Genomic DNA, 27491 nt, shown 5'->3' with positions numbered 1-27491 from the left:
AACAGGTTTGTTTTAAAAAAAAAGAATTGGCAACAACTACAAAGTCCAAACCAGAATAACATCGAAGAGAGAAGAAATGTAATCAGGAGTGCAAACTGCTGAGAAAACAGTTCTAATGTACAAGAAAATTATCCATACTGATGCTGTGTAATTTGTGTCTTAAACTATTATGCTCACAAACATGGTGATATATTAAAATTCTTGTTGGCAAAATGTCCATTCAAAATTAAATGATGCTTTAGCCTCACCACCAGGATTTTTCTCATAACAAGTCATGTTTTTAATAAACTTTATTAAATGCGATAAAATATTACACAGTTCAAACAGAGAAACCCAACAGGGAAATCATGTCCATTTCTGTTAAACTAAGTAGCAGAGCTTTGTTGCTGGCATTAGGAGAACAGCTTTGAGCGTCGCTAGAGATATGTTCTAGAAAATCCCCACAGTTCTTAATGAATAATTGAAGACAATATATAACCGAGACGCTTGTTTGCTACCTCCAGAGTTGGATCCTAGAGGACCATTAAATTAATTTTTAATAACGTATGCTATGGTTAAAGTTATAGGACACAAAATTTCACTCTAAATATGCCCATCGTATAAAGAATAATCCCAAGGTTATAACCCGGATAGCAGGAGGTTTACAATGACTAATAAAGCAGAAAGGGAAACATTAGGAGAGCTTACAGCTACTCCAATTTGTTTTTCACATAGAATTTGTTTATGCCTCTTACCTAAAGACATAGTCCGTGACTTCAACAGTGCACCGTGATGATAACGCTCGAATTCTCCAGCGCAGTTCTCCTCACTTACACGGTCACTTTTTCCCCCCTCCAGAAGCTAGGAATTGTGCAGGCTTTTCAAGTGTGCAGGGTCCGTGCAAGATCCTATCCATTTTAGTTATTTATCATGTGAGGAGGCAATTTCTGCTAGTGCCTCAGGGTGATGCTGAAAATGTTTCACAAATTCATTATCCAAGAAGAATTCAGTATAATAAGTTGTCTGCAAAATAAATTTGTACAGAAAGGAGTAATCATTAGGAAATCCGGCCCATTTTAAGTAATTGCTAACTGCACCTAGGCTTTCATCAATTGCTGCGTAATAGTGCTTCACCTAGTATTAACTCTGTCCTCAAGAAAGGCTGGTTTATCTTTGGAATAAAGGAACATAATAAAAGAAGGTAACAATGAAAGCATGACAAAACCAGCACAAACTTTAAACCAAAAAAGAACAGAGGAGTTACCAAACATCCCGTGCCATGGATGACTCAGTATTTTTACAGAATCTCAGGAGACTACCACCGAGAGGAGCAGCATGCCACAACGGATTTGAGTGCGAGTACATTTTGTACCTCTATGATGGAGCATGAGGGATTAAGACACAGAGTGACAGCCTGTACCCAGTGAAGCTTTTGTTTCGTCAGAAGCAGAAAGCAGTTTTGGAAACCCTGGTTTGTAATTTCTTGACCAACTCTTTGTCACCATTGCAGCCAATGGTCCGTGTTCACTCAAGGTGGAGAAGCCTTTGCCCAACGGCACTAATGCTCGAGACAACAAATGGAGGAGGGGAAGGAGGAAGACAGAGACATGCTCAACACCCAACCCCTTCATGGTCTCTTCTTAACCACTTTTGAACGCAGAGATTTAGAATAAACCCGCCTATCACGTGTACCTACCAAGAATAACCCGATGAAGGAGAAATTCAGGACACACGTACCTAGCCAGAACAGCAGCCCTTTTCTCCGAAAGAAACTTCTCGTGCTAATCAGCTATGCAGACATACTACACTCACTATACAGCCTTATACAGCTTTACTTGGATGAGAGATTATCTTTTCACAAGTGATTTTTCAAATTAAGCCATAATTGAGTTTCAAGGCTTTTAAGAGAGACCTGTGAGCTGAGAAGGTCTGTTAGGATCTGTTGACATCTGAAGATACCTGCAAAGGCAGTAAGGTCTTCATGGCTTTCAAGGGGCGGCCACCCAGGTAGTGATATGCTACTAAATTACACCTAGAAATCTCAGCTGGAACCTGCTCTTGAGATCTGCCATTCAGAGCTGGCCATGACAAACTGCATTAGGAAGGAGGTGGGCAAAAACTTAAGTGCCAAGCTGCAGCAATCCTAAACCTTGTTGTTCCTTTTCCTCATTTTTAGACCAGAGCATAAATTGTAGATGAAATGTGGTTCTTGCCAGATTACGGTTATGGTTTCCATACCCAGCAAAGATGGAAAGAACCGTACAGTAGCAAGAAAGATACATATATATATATATATAATTTTTTTTTTAAGTCCTGATCTTGGCCAGGAGGGGTTCAGACCTGCAGGGCCTTTTGTCCCACCCACTTTTCACCATCTCAAAATCAAGATAGGGGATCTTGGGCTTCCGGACAGATTTCTGGCTAAAACCGGAATGCATGTACATCCCCCAATTTACAGCACAGCTTTTTTTCCCCTCCAAAGTCTGTCATACCAGGACAGCAGTGAAAAAACATTTGCAACCATACATGCTTTTAAATTCTGATTCATTAATTTGACTTTTTTGGTGGCAATGCAGAGTACAAGAGGCCCAGCTACTCCAGGACAAATACTGACCAAGACAAGATTCCCTGTTGCTAAAACCTTCGTGAACTGGTTAGTCACATTTAGATTAATGCTTTGTGACCTTTGGAGAAAGGTCTCACAAGCTCAGAGATTCAACAGAGAAGAATGTGCATCTGATCATGCAATATACTAAACGCTCTGTGTTTAAATATCACCTGGCTACAGGGATTGTCCATTTTGAAGACAGCAGCATCATCCTCCAAGAATCTTCCCTTATCCAAAATGTGCAAAACTGCACCAGAGAATTGGCTCATAACACCATGAGCTGTTGCCCTCTCAACACTGCTACAAAACCAGGTAGCAGTTTCAGAAAGGCCATTCCTCACTTTTGTTTTTGTGGAGGTTTTTTTCTGGTTGGTTGGTTGGTTTGGTTTTGGGTTTTTTCTGTTTTTAAAATGAGCAGGGCTCCTCAGGCCACCCCACCAGAGAGGTTGCTGCGATCAGATGTCCTCTCCTGGGGCTGATGAAGACAGCATTGACTCACCCTTGGTAGCTCTGCTTCTCCGAGCCAGCATCACCTTCGCAGATCCCTGCTAGCAGGGTGAGCCCCAAACCATGCGGACTCTGTACAACGCTGCCCTGGCCGCAGATCGGTGACAGAAATCAAATTAAAGTTAGATGTAGTGCTCCTTGTTAAGTACTTTCTAGCAATTTTAATTAAGTGTGAAATTGAAGGATTTGCATTTACTCTAAGATTTTTTTTTTGAGCATTGTGTGATTGTGTAGAAGCTACAGCTCTCTCTCGATGGACTGTCTGAAATAAACGCGAGCTGAAAACAGCAGTTACCCATCCCCTTGGATTGCAACACAAGCAGGATTCAAAAACTCAGTCTACAACTGTGACCCACTGACTCCATGAACTTGAAACATCCCATTAAAAAAAACAACCCAGAACGAGAGGTTCCCAGGAGCATGACAAACTGATGGGTAAAATAACGTGTGGGTTGGACAAAGCACTATCAAGGAAACGCCTTGATCTTGAACTGTGGCCGCCAGATCACAGAGCAGTCGTGAGGGAGGACATCAGGTTCTCATCCGATTGCTGCTTTTAGTAAATGGTCCCAGAATATCCCATTACAGAGAGAGGGTGCACACAGCTACCACAGGCATTAGCTGACTGCTCAACTATGCAACATATAAAAATCAAATGACAAAGCAGATGATTAAAGAGAAACAATCAAAAAGAAATTAAAGCTGACTGGTATCTTAAGCTACATCAAATTGCCTTTTGTTCTCCTGAGCAGCTAGGTAGGGATGTTGGAACTAAATTAAGAAGAAAATTATAACCCTGCTCTTTTTATCTAACCTCGATGTTAAACACCATTTCATGTTGTCGTTGCAGCCGTTACATTTGGCACAAACTTGGCCACTCTCACTTTTCCGAAACCTTATTCCCTGTTAAAATCCAAGAAAAGTTTACAAGGAGGTTAAGCAGAGTCCACAGTATAGATGGGGCCAATTTAAACCTGTGTTCTTTTGGTAAACTTGTTAGGAAAAGCAAAAGGGTTAAAAATATTTAAACTTACTAAAATATGGAGCCACATAATAGCCAAAAGCTATGGAAATAGAAGATCACAGAAAAGACACTTTTAGAATATAAAAGCTGGCAAGAAAATATTAAATTTCAGCCCTACTAAATAAAATATCTTCAAAAGGTTTTTTGTTTTAAAGACATCACTGAGATCATAATCAATCAGTCTGGCTACTTAGACACGCAGCGCCCCATCGGAGGATTTAGCAAAAATGAAGTACTAAATTATTCAGCATTTAAGCAATCGTGTAAGGAATACGTAGCTGAAAAGGACAAACTGCAAAACAAGATTATTTTTCTGTTACTTCAGTATGTACTGCAGTCTTAACAGGGCCTTCCAGGGAGATATCTAAACATTTTTTCCATGCACAGAATCGACATCCCAGCTTTGAATCTCGTATTTTTAAGTCAAATTATTCTAGTATTTATATGCAACAGAAAAGCATGATCTCCATCTCTGATCTTTTTAAATTAACATTTTTACTGTATTTATAGCTATGTTTTCTCTTTCTCAGCTAGGCTGGTGTTTGTTTTTTTTTTTTTTTAAAAACTGCCCTGCTCTGTTACAAATCTGTATACTGTTAAGCTTATAAAGAAATACTAGGAAAGTCTCATCTTTACATATATGTACTACAAACACACAGTACACGGATATGTCCAAGGGATCACAGAGATAGCCCTGTTCAGACAAATACTATATATTCTCAGAAAGGCAATTTTAAATTAATAGGCTTTAAAGTTTCACAGTTTCCTCAGAAAGTTTTTTTTAGTTATAATGTACACAAACTAGGTGAGATTTTTGTTCTCCATGAAAAGTTCTGATGAATTTTGGATATGCTTTAATAGATCAGCTCTAATCTTCTAGAAGATTTTCCCATTTTAAGTCTTTCTCAAGATTCATTATCAACATTTCGAATGTCTTACAAAACATGAATACAAGCCTATTAGTCCCTGAGACTGTATCACAGCAGTTAATAGCCAAAAGAACAATGACAAAATGGGCATTATTTCACACAATTTCATACAATTTTCATACACAGCTCTAAGAATAAAAATCACATACCAAGCTGTTAAAACACAGGCAGGAGCCCGTAACACTGGTATTCATACAGAATTGATACTGTAAAACATTATGCCAACACCTGACAAAATGGAAATTGCTGTTTGCCAATGCGTGCATCTCAAGGTCACAGTATTAAACAGCATCAAAATAACTCGTTAAGGTGATAAATTTTGTCTTAAGTCCCCATCTCTTTTATTCTAGCATTGAATCTAGCATTGAATTCCCTTCTGGCAGCTGCACTAAAATACTAAACCATTCCCAGAGGCTGAATGACACGATCTGGGCATCACGGTTTATTGACTCATGACGGATGACCAGTACACGTTTCAAGTCTTTGATCACTAGTAGAGATTCTCACTTATCTTTCACAGGTTTGTTGCAAATCTCTAAACAGGACGAGAAAAATTCAAATCTAAGCCGAACAATAATGATTAAAACAGCAAGATATCAACTCCACCTAATTTAATATTAACGTTTGTTTTTAAAGAGAACACTTTTTGAAACTTATACCAAGCATGTTTTTGGTTGTTGGCCACAGAGCAAGCAGGAGTTCTGTACTGAATAAAACTACAGTAGATGTTAATATTAATTCAAATCTATTTCTACAGTGAGCTGATAGCACAGTCTGTTGAACAGAATTTGAGGTGTTCTGCGCAGTTTAAAAACAGACAAAAGTTTCAAATCGTTGTCCATTTCCATCCTGCCATTGTGACAAAAGGCTTTCAGAGTTCTAAACCTTTTTTTTTCCCCCACCTCATAAAATGTTGGAAAGCAAAATATAATTCTGACAGATATAACCCATACACATCTACCTAAATGGACAATGCCCTGTTACTTTTGGGACAGTCTTCACAGTAAGTCAAACTTGTCAAAACAAATACCTACAACATGAACATTAGGTTTATCCTTTTGGGTTTTTCCACTGCTTTTCTAGATATGTTAAAAAATCTTGGGAGGACCGTAAAGGCTACTCGACCATTCTGCAGTAAAACCAATTTACAGAAAGGCCACTACAAAATAACTCTAAGACTCAGACCTTACCATGCTGAATTACTGACCTATATGCAACCTTAATTTTTATATTGCTCAACTTTTAAACAGTTTTAGAAATTGTGACATGCATCACCTTCAGAACTCAGGAAAAACCCAAAACCTAACAGAAAAGGGAAGGACCTCCCCCATGGCACCTGAGCTGACCACCTCTCTGGTGGGATAGCAGCAGGACTGGAACTCTTTGGCTTATTGCACAGACCTGAGACCCCAGCCTGGAGGTAACCGTCAGAAAAGCAGGCTGCCACGCCACCCTTTGAGGGCTGACACATTTTGCCAGAGGATTTTGGCTACTCCCCCTTAGAAGGAATGGCGAGAATCTTCAGATCTATCCCAGACTGGAAATGTTTGACAGCAACTATTTTCACTGCTTTCACATTTAAGCTCAGTCCCATTCCCTCTTGCCTGCCCTGGCCTGCTCCGATCCGCATTCCAGGTCACGGTCTCCACTGCCCCATTTTACTTGCCCAAACATCCCATGCTCTGTTTCATAAAGGCTCTTTCTTTACAGCTTACATCTCCTGCTCCAGCCAGTTCTAGTGTTCTTCTCCATGCCGCAAAGGGAAGGTCCCTAGGTCTAGTCACTGCTTTCTGTGACATTAGCGTCAGTCCTCACAGAATCGCATCAGGCTCTTGATCGAGTCTACTCACCTTCCCTCAGACTTTTTATCTCCTCTACAGTCAAACTGGATAGCTGCTCCTTGCCTGAAGGCCTGCAAGGGGTCATTCAATTCAAGCAAGAAAAAAAAATGACTACATTCAGCTTTTATTCCTGAAGACACCCTACTTTCAGAGAGCTTACAGGGAATATTGCCGGGCTACAACTGATGGGACTGGCTCACTTGCTTAGCACAACTGGGACACGGACAGTATCATCAACGCTAGATGGAACGAGGAGAAGTAAGGTGCAATGGAAGTTAACTACTTAAAAGAAACTTAAAAGAAACTATCAGTATCATCAACTGATCTTCAGAACCTATACAGGAATTGCTAGTAATTCAGCTGAATTAAAGGCCTGAGAAAGTCACAGCTGCTGTCTCGATGTTTTAAAACGGACATGTTTGAGATCACAGTGGGGGTTTTTAAGTTTGGCAACATAATAAACAACTTGACATTGAGCCTTTTAACAGGAGAAGGCAGAGAACCACAACAATTTCCCTGCTCAATACAAATATAAATACAAGTCAAGTAAGCATCTGACAATTCCTTTTTTTTTTGCCAGTTGTTATAGGTGAATTCAAGTCCAGAAATGTTAAGCAGTTGGTTCTTCTCAAAAGATATTTTGCAAAGTAGCAACCCAAATATAAAAGGCATCTTGGCATGTATTACAATGAAAAAGTGTTGACATATATTCACACTTTATTTCATTCTTTTTAAGGAATAAAGTACCAGTAAAGATCCCTGTGTTTGCCTTACTGCAAACTCCTTGCTCTCACTTAGAAGTACTTACTCTTGCAGACAATCCCACACAAATCAAGGCTTCCTTTCCTTAGATGTCACATTAAACTACTCAGGTTTTAAGTGTTGTGAATGGGATTTGCATCTGTTATAGTGTACGTAAAGAGGATTGTCTGTATTTATGGAGCAAATGCCAGAAAACAGAGAATGACATCTCCTTTAAAGTAACTGCAGACACTACAACTGGCATATTTTGAAATTCTAAGGCAACAACATTGGACCAGCCCATGGAACTCTACTGTAGAGACCAAGTTAATATACTGCTTTCTTCTGCAAAGCAGAAATACTCTGATGTTTTTTCCCTTGTCTTTTTTTTTTATTCAGTAATAGGTAGCATGTAACGTCTGGTTTGAGTAGTACACTCTTTATTTAAGATGATCTATCTGGCAATATTTGTGTGTATTAAAAACACACATGCACATTTTTGCAGACTTGCAATTTAATGTATTTTCATAATTCACTACAAAAACGCGGTTTCACAACTGCTACCATACACTGGGACTCCTACAGTAGTATGGAGAATGTACAGATGTCTTTCCCAGAACTGGCAATACTGTGCATTGTGCAAATTATCTAGGACTCCAATCCTTTTTGAGCAGCAGTTAGAAGAAAATTTGTGGATTGAATACTGATATCAAAATACAGATTTAAATAATTTACTCTTAAAAACATTCATATTTATAGCCTCTTACAGAAAATAAACAATTCATCTGATTATCAGATATGTCCTCAGTTTTTCCAGTTCCAAGGTATACACAGGTCTCCATCGTGCAGCACAGAGTAGAAATGCGAAATGCAAAGGTGCATGCCTTGTAGATATGGCAACGATTCTTCTAGCAGCCGCTTACAACAATCTATCATCTGTGCACTGGAAACACTGGGTTCCTTATACAGCCGATCCAAAGAAAATTTTTCAGTGGAAGTATCGATTAGCTCTTTTTCTGAAATCATCATCCTAGCAAATGAAGACAATGTACAGTGACAAAATTAGAACGTAATCTCTTAAAAAAAAACCCTTGAAATAAGTATATTTGTAGGTTATATTCATGTAAACAAAGGTTTCACTTCATGTACAGCTATGGTACAGCTGAGATTTTTGTGCAGGTTGATACCCATGTCTAGCTCAGAGGCTAGACTGAACATGCTTCTGTGACTATGGGCAACAGCATGCCTACAGAGTCACATTTGAAAGCTTGCACCATGGTATTTGTTTGCTCACCAGGTAACAGGGAAAAATACCAAACTAAAAATCCTATGAGGCTCCATTTTTAATGTAATGATGAAATTAAATAACCTTGAAAGTGTTAAGAATAAAAGAAGCTTTAAGAATAAAATCATGTTAATAACTACTCTGTCTTCTTAATTAAGACCAGTACTCTGCATGTCATAAAAAACAACAGATGACAGGTACAATCACCTGATGCATATTAAATGCTAAAACCATAAAGCCTTCAGCAAGACCCATGCCTAAAATAACCTTCACAAAAAAAATCTGGATCTATACATCATGTATACATTCACAACAGTGTGATATTTCAACAATTCATTAAAAGCTTTCCGAAGCAGAAAAATAAACTTGCAGTAACAACCTCTAGAAGGACAGTAATAGCCAGTTACCTATCACAGTATTTATCTAAAAATAAAACCAGTATCTCCACTTCATGCTCTTGATCCTCAAAGACATATACAACATACAAATTCAAGAACAAAATTTACAGTTCTGATGGATATTGCAAGTCATGGACTTAATTATGGTACTATGACTCACTGTTGTCATCTCTCTCATCTCACTCGCATCTGTGAGAGAGTACCAAGGAGGTATTTCTCGTCATTCTATCTCAATTTTTTTTCTTCCCCTTGTTAGGTGCTAACTAATCTTTTCCTCAACTAACTGACAAACAACTAGAAAGAATAATTCTCTAGTCGGTCTCAGTAATTTTTAGTTTAGATTTTACTGCTTTCTTGTCACAATGTAAATAACATTAATAGAAGTTTGTTGTCTTCTTATTCAATAAAAAGGTCTCTTCCTTACAAAAAACCCACCTCTCCTTTGGGGAAGTAATTGTAAAAACACTATGTAATTTTGTCTTGTAAGCAAAGATCTTTTATTTCTGAATAAAATACAACTGTTTCTACAAGGTGAAGGATGGGTATTTTCTAACAACTGTTTGTGTTCACTGAATGCTGAAATTTTTGACTTAGTAAAGCTGATGGGTAAAGTTCTATTTTATAAGCAAAAGTTTTTTCTCACCAAAAGAGGATGAATACATTCTTTAAAGTTCTCCTCCTCCTCCAAATAAAACATATGACACGCAAAGATTTTCATGAGCTAAATATATTGAGTAACGTGAACACTTACTCCTCCTTTCTTTTCAGATTCTCTCTTGCTTCCTGTGCTTTGGCAAAAATAAACCATTGAAGGGTTGCTGGATCACAGACTGTTGGGATCATAAAGTGTCCAAATTCATGTAAGCTTGGTGCGTATCTGTCACTAATGAAACATGATGGAAGTAAAAAACAAGGCATCTTTTTTTTTTACGCAAGTATATACGTTAATTACTTTCAGAATGAATTCTGAAGATAAAAGAATATAAATTAATCACAATCAGAATAATTGGTAAAAAATTAATAAAGTTTGGCTCATGAGAATACAGAAGCATCATACATAAAGCTTTTTAAAATTACATTTCAAAAGCAACTGTCAACAATACTCAAAATATATAAACAGCAGCACCACCATACACAGCTGAGTGTTGACCTGACAGCACAAAGCCTTTGATTTTACCCAGCACAACACTGTAAGATAAAGACAGAACTTTGACTCTAACTTGAATGAAATTAAGCAGGATTTTCTTCAATCTGATTCCTTCTTAACCCATAAAAAGGCACTTAAAACCTTTAGAAACAAAAAGACTTCGACATAATGAAAATCTGAGATTTTATTACTTTTCTTCTCAGTGAGAGCAATAATCAGTGTAACAAAAAAAAAAAAAAAAAAAAGAGTAAAAGCTCTAAAAGGAAGAAGCCTTTCCTGCAAATACCTACCTTTCCAGAATCATTTGCAAGCCTCGCAGACTGCGAGGATGAAAAGGTAGTCTACTGTCACGCAATTTATTATAGAAAGAGTCCAGAGTCTCGTAGTACTCTTCTAGAGTCAACAGGGGTTGCAGTTCTTCAACATATATTACTTGTATGCCTCCCAGAAGTTGGCTTATCCGATCTTCCAAGAACAGCAGCCTTTTTTGAAGTTTATAATAATTTGGCAATCTCTCAAAAATCTGTGCACACACACAAACAAACATTTCCTGTGTTACAAAGCATAAAACTTAATTTTAAGAAATGAAAAAAATAACAAGAAACTATAAAAGAAGAGACACTTAACAACGCAAACATGGAACCCAAGGGAAAAAAAATAATCAAAGAATAAAAAAAAATCAGAAATATCAAGTATATACATTTTGGGGCAAGATATAATGGAATAAGCTCATAAGTATTTTCAGTATGTACACTATAAAGGCACCAAAAGGCCTTAACAAGATTGATTGATGTCCTCTTTCTCTATATATACAGAAATTAATAGTCCCAGATTAAAAAAAAATTATAATCTGAGGCCTACATAAAATGTCTATCACCACAGTTATATAGTGGTAGAACTATTCCAGATACAGTCAAAAGTGCTTTTGCCAGCCTAATTTATACCAATTCTCAAAAAAGAGAAGTCTCTGTTGCTGGAACTAGTTCTTTCCAAGGATTTGGATAATAACCTAGCTTGTCTTGAGTCTGAAGGGAGAGGAGAAAGGAGGAAGGTACCAGATCTCTAATCTACAAAACCTATACCAGAAAAGGTTAAGAAGTGATCAGACTTGTGAGTCGAGACATAGAAGGTGTGATAGGGAGAAGGCTGGAATAGGGCAACAAGTAAAAAGGGAAAGTCTGCAGCAGTAGTCACTACTTACCATCTACCCAGTTATTACTAGAACATAGTTTTCCATACAAAAAAATACTGCTGCTGGAACAAGTCAAGTGATTTCAGAATAATCTCTTTAGAAATCCCAGAGAGTAGTAGAATCAGAACAGCTTTTGGCACAATAAAATCCATTGGTTGAGCATTTGTATTCGTTATAGAGAAAACCAGCAAAAATCCTCTAAATATTGTACCTCTGACGAAGCATTCTACAGACTGATTTGAACACTATTCTACTGCTTCCCTTTTCTAATAATTAGTGACAAAAGTAATAGCACTTGGGACTGCTTTCTCAAATGGGTTAGAATTGGACAAAAAAATTCAGCTCTCTATAAACCAAGCAGCTAACCAACCTCATGAAGACTTTCACTGACTTTTTCTCTGTATCATTTAACATGATCTTCAGTGCATTTTAAAATAAAAAGCCTTTGATTTCAGCTTCAAATACATACTTCTCCTTTGTCTTCCAAAGCAAATACCATCACCACAACTAACTACACACATTGCCCCATCTGCAAAATACTTTTTGCGGATATATGACCCCTTCAGAAAACCTCTCAGCAAAGTTTAGAAAGAGAAAGCTTTCTCTTTTCAAGGAAGACAGTGTTTATTTTAGTATTAATCAGAAGAACACTTTTATTCCAATGACTATCAACACTCTCAAATCTCAGAGTAGAAAGTTTTGCATTAAATTATTTTTTCTCAGTTTAAGTTCTTTGTAAATCATTCACGTTAACAAACCATGGTTTGTCTTCTCCCTCAGCGGAACATATACAGGCAAAAATTTAAACTACCACCAGAGAAAGCTTTGGATTGAGTGCTAAATTTTCATATTATTCATTGATTGGAATACACAAATAGAATATTCTGATATTCTAGCTGGGTGAAATTCCCAACTATGAAATTCCACCAATTATCTCCTTGACAAAGAAATATTTTTGATAGAACTATCAATAATATTTCAGCAACCAAGATTCAACAAAATTTCCTTAACTGACTCGCTGATATCTCTATATATTTTAATTGTGTTCCTTTGCATATAAAACTTTATCATTTAGGATGCTAGAAAGCTTGTCAACTCTGAACTTTACACAAGCAGCAGCAGAATTCGCATAGTCACTAAAGATAAATTTCTGCAACATCCACATTATCTGCCTAAAAGAACAAAGTGGAGTGACAAGGTTGGTTAGCAGCCATTGAGTGAAATGATCACTTCACAACTCCCTTTAAGTCCCATTTTTACAAAAAATCTGAATAAAATTCCTAAATTATTCATAGGAATGAGTTCTTTATGGATCGTGAAATATTATGCCAAAGCTCATTGCATAGACTGGAACGCTGCATAACAAGTTAGTTTTCTTTATATCTAATCAGGGGTAGGACTCATTTGTTAGTGAAAGCAGCAGTAAAGATCTGACAAAGATTGTTGTTAGTAACAGTGTATCACAGGATTAAATTTAGAATGCAATGTACACAGTTATGCTAAACATAGTAGCTATGTGTTTGCTTGAAATTACTCATCAGTTATCTGCATCAATTAATTTTTTGGTTATAGTTTAAAAAAGGACGTCATAACAAGAGGCATTATCATTTACTTGAAAAGCTTCTTACTTTGGTCCAGTGATGGTGAACATCCATGGTCCCAAGCATTATGTGGCCTGCTGCACTCATACCTGAACGGTCTGTAAATACCACCGTGCGTCCTAAAGATTGAACAAAGCTCTTTACTAATTTGGGTTACTGCAATTATTCCCACAATTATTTAAGGCTTAACTATGCTACTAACACGTTACAAGCAACACACTTCTGCAGCACAGACACACATGAGTAGGTGCTTTCGTTATTCTCAAAATCTGAAAGAGTGATTCTTGAAAACTCCAGTTCAAGAACTTTTTTCATACAAACCTTACCTAGCATTTGCCTTTTCCTTGTTTAAACTCAATAGATTTTCGTTAACTGGACTTTTTTTCTCACAAAGACTACTTTTAAAATAAGAGAAAATCTCAGCAGACAGCATATTCAAAGAATCTGTACAAATCACGTATACAGAAGGAAATATATGCTATATGCTTAAAGTATATATAAATAAAGTAAAGGTTGGTCAAAGAACTATTAGCACAGCCATTCAAACACTACTTCCACAGAACTCCCTGCAACATGCAAGCTGTAAGAAATGCTTTCACATTAAATTTTTGCTCTTTTTTTAAAGAAAGAATACAGACAACATAAAAGGGTAACAACTAGGTTTACTTTTGGGGTGACAAACCAGTTTTGAGTCTGAGTATGGCTTTTAAGTGAAGTACAAAACTCCTCGAGAATTCTTTAGGGTAAAAGCACAGGCAACTATTTATCAAAATAAGCTTCCACAAAAGTCTTCAGTATGATGTACAAGACAAGGCTTAAATAGAAGCTCTGGCTCTCAGAAATCAGTTTTCCAAAATCCTTAAGAAAGAGCAACACTGACTTTAAGACATCTAGTCGATCCTTGTACCCCAAGGCAGTATCAATTGTACTTGTATAATTACTGACAGGTATTTGTCCAGTGTATTATTAAAGATCTTCAATGATGAGACTACAACAGGTTCACAAAACAGACTTCTCTAGCACTTCAAATCTTTAGCACGCTTAGGTAAAGAAACTAATTTGAAACCTGATACTATTTAAAACTACTACTTATTGTCCTACCCACTCTGTCTTTTGACAAAGGATTAGGTGAACCCTCAAATGAAAGCCACTCAAAACTGAGTATCTGCAGACAGGCATAAAATGTGGAGTTACAATTAAAGGCAACAGCTATTGCCACAGGTCAAACAGCTGTATGAGAAGAAAGGTAGGTCAGGTTTACAGAATATTTTAGTTTTTCGTGAGAAAATACAGACTTTAATATAGATATTCTATGGAACATGCACGATAAGAGAAGACGATACGATTTTAAAGGTATTCTAGTAAGGCCTCCTTATATTGACACTTCAGAGAGCTACTCGCATTTTTGTCTTTAATCTACCATGGGTAACAATCTATCGCTACCTCCACCCTTTCAGAGGTTCAGTCTGGATTTTTTTCTTTCATTGTTAGTACTAAGTCTAGTGCCTTCAACTCGCTCAGTTTGCATTTATTAAGAAGTAAAATAGAAGCTGAGTGTAGCGAATACACTATAAGGAAAGGTCACTTTAAAAAAACACTCAGTAGCTTAAAATGTAAGTTCTCACCAGCTTTTCAGTAAGCCTGGCAGGTTTGTTTTTGCAGTTATCAAAAGCATTTGTGAAAAGAACTAGAGCTCCCTTGTCACAGAAGACTCACGCTTATCTTTGAATCAATCCTATATTAGGATATATGAAACAAGCAACAGAAATACCTTTAACATTCTTTAATACTTCAGGTCTCTGTTGGACTAAGCGACCTAGACTGTGTAGTTGGCTACAGCGGTGAGCAATACCCCAGCTTCTCTGCCACCTAAATAAAAATATAATTGAAAGCATTTCATTCTCAACATTATTTAAAAAAAAAAAAAGAAATTGCAGAAGTTGAGATGCAGCTGAAAGCCTTATAACACAAATAATTCAAAATAGCACTCCAACAGCAATAAAAGCAAAGGCCTACTGAAAAGCTGTCTGTGTCATATGCTATTTGAACAGATAAAAAGCCTAAATAAAATTTCAGTCTTTCTTAAAGCGAGTGCCAAAAAAAAAAAAAAAAGGAATAAAACCAGATACAGGAAAGATACAGGAAAAATAAATATAAAACCTGGTAGACAAAACTTGCAAATCTCTCCCTCAACAAGGGGGTTAGTAAGTAAATAGCAACAGACAACCCAGTATTTGTTTCAGTCATGTGACATGCAGTTTCTATTTGTACACTGTGTAATGTTTGTCTAGAGGAGCAAATACTGTCCATAAGGACATTGCCTCTGTTTGTTTGTTTTTTTTTTTTAAATCTTTTGAGTTGCTAGCTCAAAACATTACTATGATTCCAGTGGTAACTTGCTTGTTAAACCATACAGGAGCCAGGTGTTACATTGGTGACTTTAATACACATAGTTTTGACATCTCTTCTATCAAAGACAGATCAGACAAACTCCTAAATAAATTTCAAAAAGCATTTAAATTGTAAAGTTGTCTCAGTGTATTGAAAAATTACATCCTTTTACAAACTTCTAGCTGATATAAAACTGTCTCAAAATGTGAAATTACCATTCCCTTATTGTACTGGGTCTGTCTGGGATGGAGTTAATTTTCTTCCTAGCAGCCCTGTGTTTTGTATTTTTTACTGAAACAGTGTTTTACTGAAACACCACTGTTTTGGCTATTGTGCAATGCTGGCAGAGTGTCCAGGCTTCCGCTTTTTCTTCCCACTCTGCCCCCCTCCATCAGTGAGTAGGCTGGGGTGGGCAAGAAGCTGGGAGGGGACACAGCCAGGACAGGTGACTCCAACTGACCAAAGGGATATTCCAGACCACGTGGTGTCATTCTCAGCAATAAATGCTCAGGGAAAGGAGAAGGGAGGACCCTCGGGGTTCTGGCATTTGTCTTCCCAAGCAAGCATCACACATGCTGAGGCCCTGCTTTCCAGAAGGGGCTAAACACCTGCCTGCTGATGGGGAGTAGTGAATTAATTCCTCTTTTTGCTTTGCTTGAACGCACAGCTTTGCTTCACTTCACCTATTAAACTTCTACCTTGATCCACGAGTTTTCGTGCTTTTGCTTTTCCTATTCTCTTCCCCCCATCCTGTTGGGGGTGTATGAGCGAGTGGCTGTGTGGGTGCTTAGCTGCTGGCTGGGGTCAACCCACATGATCTCATTTAAGGGAAACCTAACTGGCAAAACCGCATCCTTTGGGATGCAAAGAATGGCACTATGCCACAGCACTCACGAGGCAATTCAATCTATTATAATGCAAGTCATTCTAATAACTATTTACTGTTACCTAGCAATATCACTTTGCTTTCAGTAGCACCAGACAGGAATGTAAAAAGGTGGCTTATATACCCTACTTTCTCTTCAGTTGTCATAAACTTATACATGGAATAAAGGCAGTGACCCTGTTATTTTTTCAAACCTCTGTGAACACTAGCACCAGGCTGCAGGATCACAAGTTGTAGTTTCCTATTAAGATACTTGTCAGATTTCTGACACTCACATTCTTTTCTGAATCATGACAATGTAACTCTTCGAAGGTTAATAACTCTTCATGGAACACAATAGTTCTAGTGTATTTTAAAAGCACAAACTATAGGAAAATTAAATATAAGCCATGAAAAAAACCAAATCTACGCATTTAATACTGAAGACTGTTTCAGAAACTTAAAAACCCCCACCACAGCACAGTTGCAAAGGATTAGAAATTGTGTTCAAAAAACCTGGTTTCAGCTTAAAGGAAGCCAGGGTCTTTTACACGGTGAAAGGAACAAAAGCGTGATTTCAGAAGCTCCAACTCTCTTTTTCCTGGTTAAAAGAAGAACTTAACAGACTAGCCCTTGAAATAATCACCCAAAGTTTATTTTTCCATTGCTGAATACCCTCACTGCCATTTTCCCATCCTGAATATCCCACTTCAGAACATCCTCATTCGAAGGCAGAAAATTTAAAAAAGGATCGTAAATTATTTTCTGGAAAATATTCTGAAGAATCAAGATCACCAACTGCACTCAGCTCTTTCAAGCAAACAAATATCCTCCTCTGGAGTGTGGGAAACGACACTAGAAAGAACAACACTTTTATTAAGCCTTCACAGGATGTCAATATGTACCATATGTAAAGTTGCATTTCACTGCCAGTCTGGTTACCTTTGTAGATATTCACTTGAATTCAGGAAGAGCAATTTTATCCAGCAAAACACCCAAACTAATGCATACACGCAGGTCCTCGTTCAAGCGCTTACGTTTGTCTCAACTGGAGCCTATGTTATTAGTTACAAATACTAGGTCTTTTTGAGCAGATTGTACAGGAAACTTTTGTCCCAACAGAATTCTTCTAGAAAAATATTAATCAGTGCAATAACACTTTTACATACATAAAATATTACTGTTTTACTGGAATAAGCCTTTAAAGCTCATGACACAGTATTACACAACACTTCCTTGCTTTGACTGTCTTAAAGCAAGTCCTACTGATCTAGTTTATTACCTGATATCTGAGAGCTGGAGTTGATGAGAGAGTTCAAATTTTAAACGTTCTAGTTCTTTTCTAAGTGGCAAACTCTTTTTCAGCTTTTTTACTGCACTTGCTTCATTATAATCTAGCCAGGATCTGAAAGAAGAGGAGGGAAAAAACCCAACAGTAGAGGCATGCTATGTTACCTTTCATGCAAACAGTACAACTAACTTAATTCTTACCGTTAACATTAATGTTTTATTTCAAGTTACCAGGTAAAGGGATTTTTTAAAAGTAGAGGACAGAAACTGAAATTGCTAAATGCTTCACCTTAAGATATTTACAAAGGAAAACCTGGCGCTTAATGTCTTTGGGGGGGACTAGGGAATCAAACTGAACCAAAAGACACTGACAGTGTTACAACTGTAAGACTTAAGAGGTGTGAAAGGTGTAGAGCAGCAGATTACTGCGATTTAGTGGGGCTGCTTCAGAACTTAGTGCTTTAATGAAAGAAGTTCCCACACATCTGCCTTTTAAAAAAAATCAAACACAATCAAAGTGATCATAGTAGACTATCAAATAAGGGAGGTAGTACTAAAGGGCTAAGTTAAATAAGTCTTACAGAGCTGGGATGAACACAGATTAAGCAGGTCAAGGTTTTACAGTTCTTTCATCAATAATCACAACCAGGCTCATGGAGTTCATCTAAAACTTTCAACAAATAGATCATTCTATTTCCAGGAAAAAGCTACTCTCTAAGAGATTTAGCTTTTGTTCATAGCATAAACTTATTTTCATATTCTTGTTTTTACAATCAAATACTTCCATTCTCATACTGTATTCTAAGCAAAAAAATTCAAACTCAGAAGCAAAAAGAGAGGCCCAACGCCAAATGGCTAGGTATTAAAACCAGACTGTTAATACGTAACTGTTCATGGCATTTCTTGTAAATGTGTAAAAATAAGTAAAAATATTCTCTAGTATGTTAAATCTCAGTTAAGTGTTTTACAGTAGCATGTATTATAGCAGTTTTATTTGTGAGGTGCTAGGCAGGATGAAGGGTATTCTTTGCTCTGAAGATACTACCACCACAGTTCTGCATTTATTCTCATTGTTACAAAAAGTTTTTCAAGGCAGTATTTTTAACCCTTCCCCAAAATGAGCACATACAGATTTTACAATCAACTTTAATACAGCATTAACACGCTGTATTTAATGCAAGTTCAGTATTTATAATTGCCTCAATTTAAATATTAAGGTTGGTATGCTGAACAACAAATCAGAAGCACAACACTAAGATATCTGGCAAATTAAAACATTCTAACCTTAGTTTTCATGTATTATCTCCACCCCACTCCCAACAGAATGTGATAATGAAAAACTAACAATAAAGTTAATAGCCGTATATTTTTGCATTACAGAAGTCCTGTAAGAGGTAAGGAGCTATATGGAGCAAGTGCAACCTCTGCCTCCTGAGTCACCACCAATATTCCACAAAACTGAAAAACTAGATCAACCAAAACTAGATTGACCAAACATGACCCTGGGCAGAAATGCCTCAGCTTAGCTGGCACTGTAGTTATCCCAGGAGCTCATCTGAACTCTCTTTAATTATAAAAAGCATGACAGAATTACATGTTGGACAGTAAAGTTTTGTATTGTTCAGAATGTTTATTGATTGCCTTTAAAAAACTCAGCATTAGAATAAGACCAATTTAGGTTACAAAATACCAGTTAAATAAAAGCCTTACATACATTAAAGTTGTTTCCACTCTCTGGGCTTGTTCTAGTTCCTCCTCAGGATCCTTGAATCCAGTAAATGAATAATAAGTCTTATCCCATTTGATAGGTCTGTTCACCGTGCTTTTTGCTTCCTTGTGGGGCTGAGAGTTCACATTCAAACTTTGAACATGCTCTGTAGATAAACTGCAGGAGTTGAGAATATCTAATACTGTGCTCAGGAGATCCCTAGTATGTAATGTAAAACTGACTGCTCGAAACCCTGTAAAATACAAGTCCCACAAAATTAGTATTATTTAATTAAAATTATTAAAAATGCATTCACATTTCTCTCATCTTACAAGAAGCCAAACAAGGCATACATAGTTGGAAATTATGATGATATTGTTATTTCAATACTCACTGCAAAATTCACGTGCAGTTTAACCTTTAACACTGTTATGTGTCCAAAAATATAAATAGGGCTGTTTTAACTATCTGAATCATTGGGCAAATTGGAAACCTAGTTACAGATGCAGCATAACCCAAAAAAGGATACTTTTGCTTTAGCAGTGGCAGTTTTGTCCAACAGCTCTACACAATTCATGTTATTACTGATCATCACTTTGGATATAATTTACTATAGAAATGCAGAACTACAACAGCTCTTCACAGGTTATGAACACAAGCTTCAGAACAAAACATTACACTTGCACGCTGGCTAAAACTAAGTTCCATCACAGCTATTGGGCCTAATTGCACCATTAGAAAAGCAAGCAAGTATTAGACTCAAGAGCAGAACACAGCTGCCAGTTCAACTGTTATTTTAAGTAGACTGGACATAACACTACTATTTTCTTGAAAAACAGAATGATTTTGTTTTCTAGCACTAGAGTCCCTCACAATTTGCTCAAGTGTTTTGACTAGCAGGAACATAAAACTCATCTGTTAGATAAGGCATATTTGTACATCAGAGACAAATACATAGAATAAAATTAATTAAAACCAATATTCCAAACTCAGCAGTATTTTCTGTAGTCTCAAGGCTAAGAGACAACGTGGTAAAATGAAGCCTCAGATATTATACAACTTCTGCTTACGAATAAGTTCCTACTGACCCTACAAGCAACCTGACACTGTGTACTACACACTATCTGCAATGAAAACAAGGACCCAACTGTTGTTCCAGTTAAACATGACAATGATATTAAAAGCAGAAAAAATTATCATTTACATCAACCTATGTTTTTTACTTCCTCCTACTGTAACCTGACCTCAACTTTGTAATCTCTCATTCTTTCAATGCTTTTTAAAGCTTAAGATATTTAATTACTTGGGATAGTCCTAGCTGTCTGATCTAATACATATTTTCATGGTTTGACAGGATTTTATTCAGTTGAAAAGTCATTATGACTGCACAAGGTTAAGCAATGGTTTGAAAGAATTTAAATACAGGAAGATACATTCTGCACAATATAAAAGCACCTGAAGCACTGAAGGATTCTTGAACATTAGAAGAGTTTGGTTCTCTTTCTCTTACATAAAAAGTAAGTGGAGTTGGCTTAAAGGAACGAAATCCTGGTTTCTGTAGATTCTCCAAGTAGCCATTTAACCTCTTCAGAGAGTTTTCATTTACTTCCTGTTTAAAAAAAGAAAAAAAACCCACGTTACAGATGATGAATTTGGCCATTTTTCATCTAAACCTTTTTGATCTTACATGCAGAATTAATTTTTACAAACTGCCAGCTGCTCTTAACAAGTAGTGATATAGTTCATATTCTCAGCATAAATGAATAATTATCTTGGATGAATAAATTGCATGATGTACATACTTGTACATTCTTGTACATTCCAAAACACCACTTCTAAGGTTTTCAAGCTTAAAGAAATCCATTGATTAAAATATAATGCACAGCATTTCAAAGTGATAAAGCAAGTAACATGTATTATAAATTAGACTGGAAGGATTCAGTATTTTCTTTATAACAATTGAACAGAAAATATGACTAATAAATAACGGATGTTTAAGGGATCTATCCTTGTTAAAAATACAGAAAGTGCATCTTTTTGTTCTCTGGTAACAACCACATTAAATTCTAATACTACTTTTGTTTCTCTGACAGCAGGAAAACCAGAAAATTTCTATCCTTGATATATGACAGATTTACAAAGAAAGCACACTGAAAGATTTTTACCCTCTCTTTGGGATGCTGGCCAAAGAAATCTGGATGCACAGCAAAATAGAAAGGTCTGAGAGCATTGATGGCATCAGCTCCTGACAAAGTTCTTGACTGAAGAATGCATTGTAGCAATATCTTCTCCAGACATAACCTAATAAAGTAATAAAATGTTTATGTATGATGCAACCAATCAAGTGACGAACTGATATAAATTACATGAGAATGTGACAGAATGGAGTAAACATTCACAGTTGCAAATATAATCATTTAGAACTAGTATTAGAAGTCTGAGTGCTGAATTTTTCCCCTTGGGACTCACAAAGCTGTATTTATACGGAGCAAATCCAACAGGTTCAAGAGATGGTGGATGTTAATGGCTGATTAAAGACATGTAAATAAGTACAGTAACTTTTTCCTCTGCTTTTTCAAAGCAGGCTCAAATAAAAATTCCCCAGTCAAGCCAGCCAAGACTGGCTTTAGTGGTATTTTTTGTAGCTATTGCTGAACTGCTCTTAAAAGCCAACCCTTACATACTTTCGAACCTCCAAGTTAAAAAGCCAAACCCAATATTCTTCAAGCAGTGCCAAAAGAATATTAAATTCTACCCAGGAGTAATAATCACAATTCAATCAAAAGAAGTCCTGCATTAGTTTCTGAGGTCCACATACTTGTGCCTATTTTTTAAAAAAAAAAAAAAAAATCTACTTTCCCAAACATACTCTCTTATAGAGGACATCAAGTAAAAAGACAGTACTTTTTTGCCCTTTGATCTTCATTGAAAGAGAAGAAAACAAGGACTAAAAGAAATTTCAGTGGTAGGAAAAGAAGATTGTTTCACCTAAGATCAGAAGGAAAAGTTAAGTTGAAGAAGTTCTAGGAAGTTCAGAAAGTACAAAAAATTGAATACCTCCAATTACACACAAATTAAACAACAGTCCTGCAAAGAGCACACTTGTGTAACAGAAGACTGAAATGGAAGGAAAAACAAGTTCTCAATTAAAGACCACCAAAATTTCCTGCCATGGCTCAAAGCTGATATTCAGGTTAGCAAACTAACTATCCAGAGACAGTCTATATAAAGGTGGCAAGAAAATGTGAATTGGTAAATATTTAGTAACAGATTTCTCCTTTAGCTGGTTTCACAGGCTAACAAATTCAATCGGCCAACCATCTTCTCTGCGATTAATGTTCATTTTAGTTTGCAAGTCAGAAGGGTAGGATTCTGCTCTGTTAAGCAATACAATGCTGTTTCACTCCTCACAGCATCATTCATCCAAACTGCAAATCCCTAATAGGAAAATATATGGCGGATTGGAGGCAAAGCTGCTTCCAATTCACATAAAACTAATAACTTTATTAATAAAAAACTGTTTTATAAAGAGCTATTTGTTCAGCATCCTAGACCAAATAATTGTCCTGGACACAGAAACATGTGAGACTATTTCCTGACTGCTTTCATTAATAATAAAAATTTAAAAAAAATTGTAAAAAATCGAAAAAATCCCCAAATTTGTGCTCAGACAATAAGCAATATTTTTCATTTTGGGAAATGGTAGAGTAAATAACAACAGTTGAGTTGTCAAGCAGATGCAATGACCCTTATTTTACCTTCAGCTCTTCAATTAGAAACATGAAAGCAGTTAAAGCTAATGTTTTCTGCCCAAGAGGTGGGCAAATATTTGACTAGTAGGTCTTAAAAGTCAGCTTGCTGAAAACAGGAGACATTTTTCTAGAAACGTGGAATAGAAAAATCTGCAATGTAAGACGACTGATGGAATTTCAAACTGTTATGACTAAAAACAATTTTCATGCATGTGGATTAAATGGCAAATTAAAAAAAGACAAAATGTATTACTGGCAAACACTGCTACCTCCTTGCTGGCTGCATCTGAGAAAAACTCTAAGACTAGGCATCACTATAGCCCATGATCATACTCAAAATAGCAGGAGATGGTGAAGCACCACAGCAATATCATGTTTTTATGGAGAGCAAATGCTCTCCATGACAAGAACGTGCCAGAGTTGCTCGGTGATGCAGGGAAAAAACCTCTACCTGACCTGGCAAGAAAGAAAGCAAAGCACACTGGATAAAGTCCACTTGGTCATATGCTTTACCATTTTGCATCTGGAAACACCAAAATAGTCGTCTCACTGAGGAAAAAAATAGCAGAAATTTTCTTTTTCTTTTTTTTTTTTTTTGGTAGCAAGTGGCCACAAAGTGGTAAAAAGGAAGAAAATTCTTTCCAGCAAAGGAAAAAAAAATAGTAAATTAACCAGCTACCTATCTGATCGCAGTTTTGATTAACAGCCATGCAAGAAACCCACATCCTCCTAGACCCAGCTGCTAGGAGGAAGGAAGGACCTCAGTTCTCTCTTCACCTTATTCGTGCACCATTTCTCACATCCACTCTCGAGCTACATTGCATGCCGTTTCCAGTAATTAGGAAAAAAGTTCCAACACACCTGGAAACTATTAATCATACTTCCAAGTTTATTAATCATAAACTTCCATCTGGTATTCTACAAGAAAAATGGCCAAGTATGGTTAACTTCAGTTCCCTTGTTTTGTATTTAAACAACACTGTCATGCTAGTAGGAAGGCTCAGGATTCCAGCCAAAAGTCTATTTTGAACTTGCTTAAAAGAGAAACGCTCAAAGGCCAAAATTAGTCTGCGTGACAGAAGGAAGAATTCATTCACTGAAGGTGAAAGACAGAACTCTGAGGCATCCTTCAAGTGAAGTGACAAAATAAATGAATTAAAATGAAATCAGAGAGAGAAAATGCAAGAAAGATGCTTATGGCTTCGCTCACAAGGAGCAAGGATTGTTCCAAGAACTTCATTCGGATTTGAAGAGCAGAGAAAGGCTTCGTGTTAAAATCAAGGTCATAACCACTTCGAGGACAGTCGTCTCCACTTCATGAAAGATATGAAACACAATCTCCACTAGAACACATTATGCAATCGTACTCTAGGACAGATTTAATTTATCGATTAAATAATTCCCTCCAGCTTTCTTTTTACTTTTTCTTCACATCTCTCTGACGTTTAACTTTTTGGCTTACAGCTTTGGCACTGAAAAGCTCTGTTAAATTAAGCTCATTATTACAGATATATTCACTCATTTTGAAACACTGAGCTTTAATAACTCAATAATGCAGTAATATATTGGATATCACATTCAGATTTCGAGTATCACTTTCTCATAATTAAGCTATTTTAAAACCCTTGTTTTGTTGAGAGCCTTTTTAATATCTCACTCGAGGACAAGCATGTGGCTTTGGGGGATTTTCAACTGTGGATGCTCTGCTGAAAGCTTCAAGCTGTAAAGATGAGAAAGCCAAAGAAATAAGCATTAAACAAAACTACCAAACCAGTTTTACATATATGCAAGTCATAAGCAAACATTTAAACATATGCTAAAGGTAAATTAGGTCAGCAACATGCCATACCTTCTCACGGCTCTCAAGCAGCAAAACATTTCAGCCACTCAATGGTCAAGCTAACTTTCAGCCATCCACTAACTCACTTAAAAAAAAAAGAAAAAATCCTGTTTAGTAATGGACATGAGTATTTTCCCCTGTTACTTATCAGCGCATTCTCCAAATCCTAGGTGATAACTTTTAATAGTAATACAAAATTGAGAAATCACACATAAAACCTAAAGTTTTGCATAAGAATGTTTTCAGTTTCTTCTACAAACAGCGAGTCTTACAAATATCAAGAGTTGTTACCATATTTTGATTTGAAGATGAGTCTTTAAAGATGTTTCAGTTAGGGAAAAAAACCTAAAAAATTATTATCGCAAAATCTTTCCCACTCTTCCTGATGTTTAGTTTTTGTCTTAAGTATAGAAACAAAAAACCAGAGGCTTTCTTTAAGCACTAACATATACCAGCTCGTGGAATTCCACGTAAATTTTTATTCTGCTAAGTCCAAAACTATCAAACAAATGGTAATACTTGAAAATTTATATGCCAACTATTTTATGGGGGCACAATATAAAACCAAAGGGAAAGACCCTGTCATACAACAATGCCTGGAAATCTTTACCAAAAGTTTGCTGGCATTCATAAAAATGAATCAGCAACTTTTACCAGTAACTTCTGCACTATGCAACTGTAATTGAGCGTTTTCCAACAGGAGATAAACCAGTTGGCATATCAGAGTGCAAACATATACCTAATTATTAGGGATTATGAGAGAAGCTCCCTGTTGGCAATGTTTTTTCACATGTTTTCATGCACTTTTTTTTTAAGAATATACTTTTCTTTGCATGTTTCAAAATAAGATGTTCCCACTAAGTATGCCATTTTAAAGCATCTGGGATGAGCAATTACCAGAGAAATACCATCCCTGTTCCAATACAGCATGATAGTTCCTAATACTATTTTGCAAAACACTTACAGTTTTAGAAGTGCATCTTACTAATACAAATATACTTAACCAAGAATATAAATTGTTTACCAAATATTTTACTAGAGGTAAATCGGGGGAGAAAAAAATATGCTGAGCTAAAATATCCCCAACATACTTTACAATTTTTGTCTTCTGATTTTCAACTACATGGAGAAGACAATAATAATTTCATTTTTAGTGTCCTAAAAAAACCAGTCTTAATCATAAACTAACTTAAATACACTAACAAGCTCTCTGGTAATAAAACATCTTTCTCCCTCTGTAATTTTAGCTTCAGGGATTCAGACAGAGGATGGAAAAAACCAAGAATCTTACTAATCTGTGGTGACACTTTATATAACCAGACAAAAACATCATTGTTTCTTGTTTTAAATGCTCTATTAACTGCTTAGAAATTGTCACATTGCTTAGCTAAAAAATAAAATCGCCTGTTTTTTGGTGGAATTGATTGACACATTGCTTGAAAGAAAGTAAGCTCTAGTAATCCAACCACTAATAGTTTTAACTATTTAAAGCAGAACCCTGATAAAATTCAGTTTAAAATTCACTAACGGTAAGGACGTCGGTCCTTCCTACAGCTACTTGACAGCACAACCGTCAGGGAGGTGTGTCACGGGCCTTCCCCCCGCCGATTAGACGGCACGGCATAACGAGCCATCTCGCCCGCCTGCCTGCCGGCAGCAGCCCTCAGGCACGTCGATGCTGACCACCCCGGGCCGCACGCTGCGCCCGGGCAGGTGCCTCAGGACTCGGCTACCGGAGAACGGCGGCACCGACCCCCGGTCGCACGAGCCGGCGCCTGCCACACCGCTTTCCCAAGGCAGCCTGCGGAGGCTCCGCCACCGGAGGAGCCGAGCGAGGCGGCCCCGTCACCCGGCCCCCGCCGGCCACCTGCCGGGCCCGCACCGCCGCCGCCAACGGCCGCCCCAGGGCGGCGGCGGGGAGCTGCCCCTCGCCCGGCCCCGGCACCCACCCCGCCGGCGGGGGGCTGCGACAGTGCCCGGCCCCGTTTCAGCGCAGCGCAGCCCAGCGCCCCCCCTCCCCCGCCGGGGCTCGGCCTCGCACCGTCCTCCGGCTGCCGACGGCCGAGCCAGCCCCCCGCGGGGTCTCCCTGCCCCCCCCCGCTCTTTCCCTCCCCTCTTCCCCGGTGTCCCCCCTCACGGAGAAGCCCGAAGCTCCCGGCCCCCCCTTACCGCCACGGCCGGACAAGCGCCCGCCGGGGCTCGGCCCCCATCGCCTGGCGCAGTCACCCCCGCCGACGGCCCCGGGAGGGGGCGGGGCAGCGCCGCGGCGGGCGAGGGACTTCCCCGCACGCCCGGGGACGGCGGGGACACCGCGCGCCTGCGCTCCCGGCCCCGGCGCTTCTGCGTGAGCGGCCGCTCCGCCACCGCCTCCCCGCGCCCCGCCCCCGGCGCTC

General features: G+C 37.8%; 1 protein-coding gene across 5 annotated transcripts; it reads right to left on the bottom strand.

The window, feature by feature from the left end:
• Positions 1-272: 272 nt before the first annotated feature.
• On the bottom strand, positions 273-27442 carry TCAIM (T cell activation inhibitor, mitochondrial). 5 transcript variants are annotated; one of them, XR_012672615.1, is made up of 15 exons: positions 27268-27441; positions 25108-25183; positions 24916-24978; positions 21672-21807; positions 20962-21115; positions 19513-19759; positions 17791-17913; positions 15024-15121; positions 13280-13371; positions 10750-10982; positions 10064-10195; positions 8397-8659; positions 6266-6959; positions 3087-6225; positions 273-1002 (listed from the first exon to the last, which is right to left on the bottom strand). XR_012672615.1 is itself a non-coding variant. In XM_075143351.1 (12 exons), the coding sequence occupies exons 2-12, from the start codon at positions 25134-25136 to the stop codon at positions 8434-8436; spliced, it is 1533 nt and encodes a 510-aa protein (XP_074999452.1). In that variant the 5' UTR covers positions 25137-25183; positions 27268-27441; the 3' UTR covers positions 8053-8433. The 5 variants fall into 5 exon arrangements, 4 of the variants coding, with proteins under 4 accessions (XP_074999452.1, XP_074999455.1, XP_074999454.1 ...); XM_075143351.1 differs by lacking the exons at positions 273-1002; positions 3087-6225; positions 6266-6959 and having other exon boundaries at positions 8053-8659; XM_075143354.1 differs by lacking the exons at positions 273-1002; positions 3087-6225; positions 6266-6959; positions 17791-17913 and having other exon boundaries at positions 8053-8659; positions 27268-27442.
• Between the last annotated feature and the right edge of the window lie 49 nt (positions 27443-27491).

The sequence above is a fragment of the Calonectris borealis genome, chromosome 2 (genome assembly GCF_964195595.1).
Source record: "Calonectris borealis chromosome 2, bCalBor7.hap1.2, whole genome shotgun sequence".
Classification (NCBI taxonomy): domain Eukaryota; kingdom Metazoa; phylum Chordata; class Aves; order Procellariiformes; family Procellariidae; genus Calonectris; species Calonectris borealis.
Note: the sequence above shows the minus strand (reverse complement) of the source record. Positions and strands in the feature narration are given on the sequence as shown.

Excerpts from the sequence above, each read along its gene's own strand:
- TCAIM (XM_075143351.1), bottom strand. The coding sequence starts at position 25,136 with ATGTTTTGCTGCTTGAGAGCCGTGAGAAG. Across the intron at positions 24,979-25,107 it reads TGCTTGAGAGCCGTGAGAAG|CTTGAAGCTTTCAGCAGAGC; the intron begins GTATGGCATGTT and ends TCATCTTTACAG. Across the intron at positions 8,660-10,063 it reads AATCTGAAAAGAAAGGAGGA|GATGATGATTTCAGAAAAAG; the intron begins GTAAGTGTTCAC and ends TTCATTTGCTAG.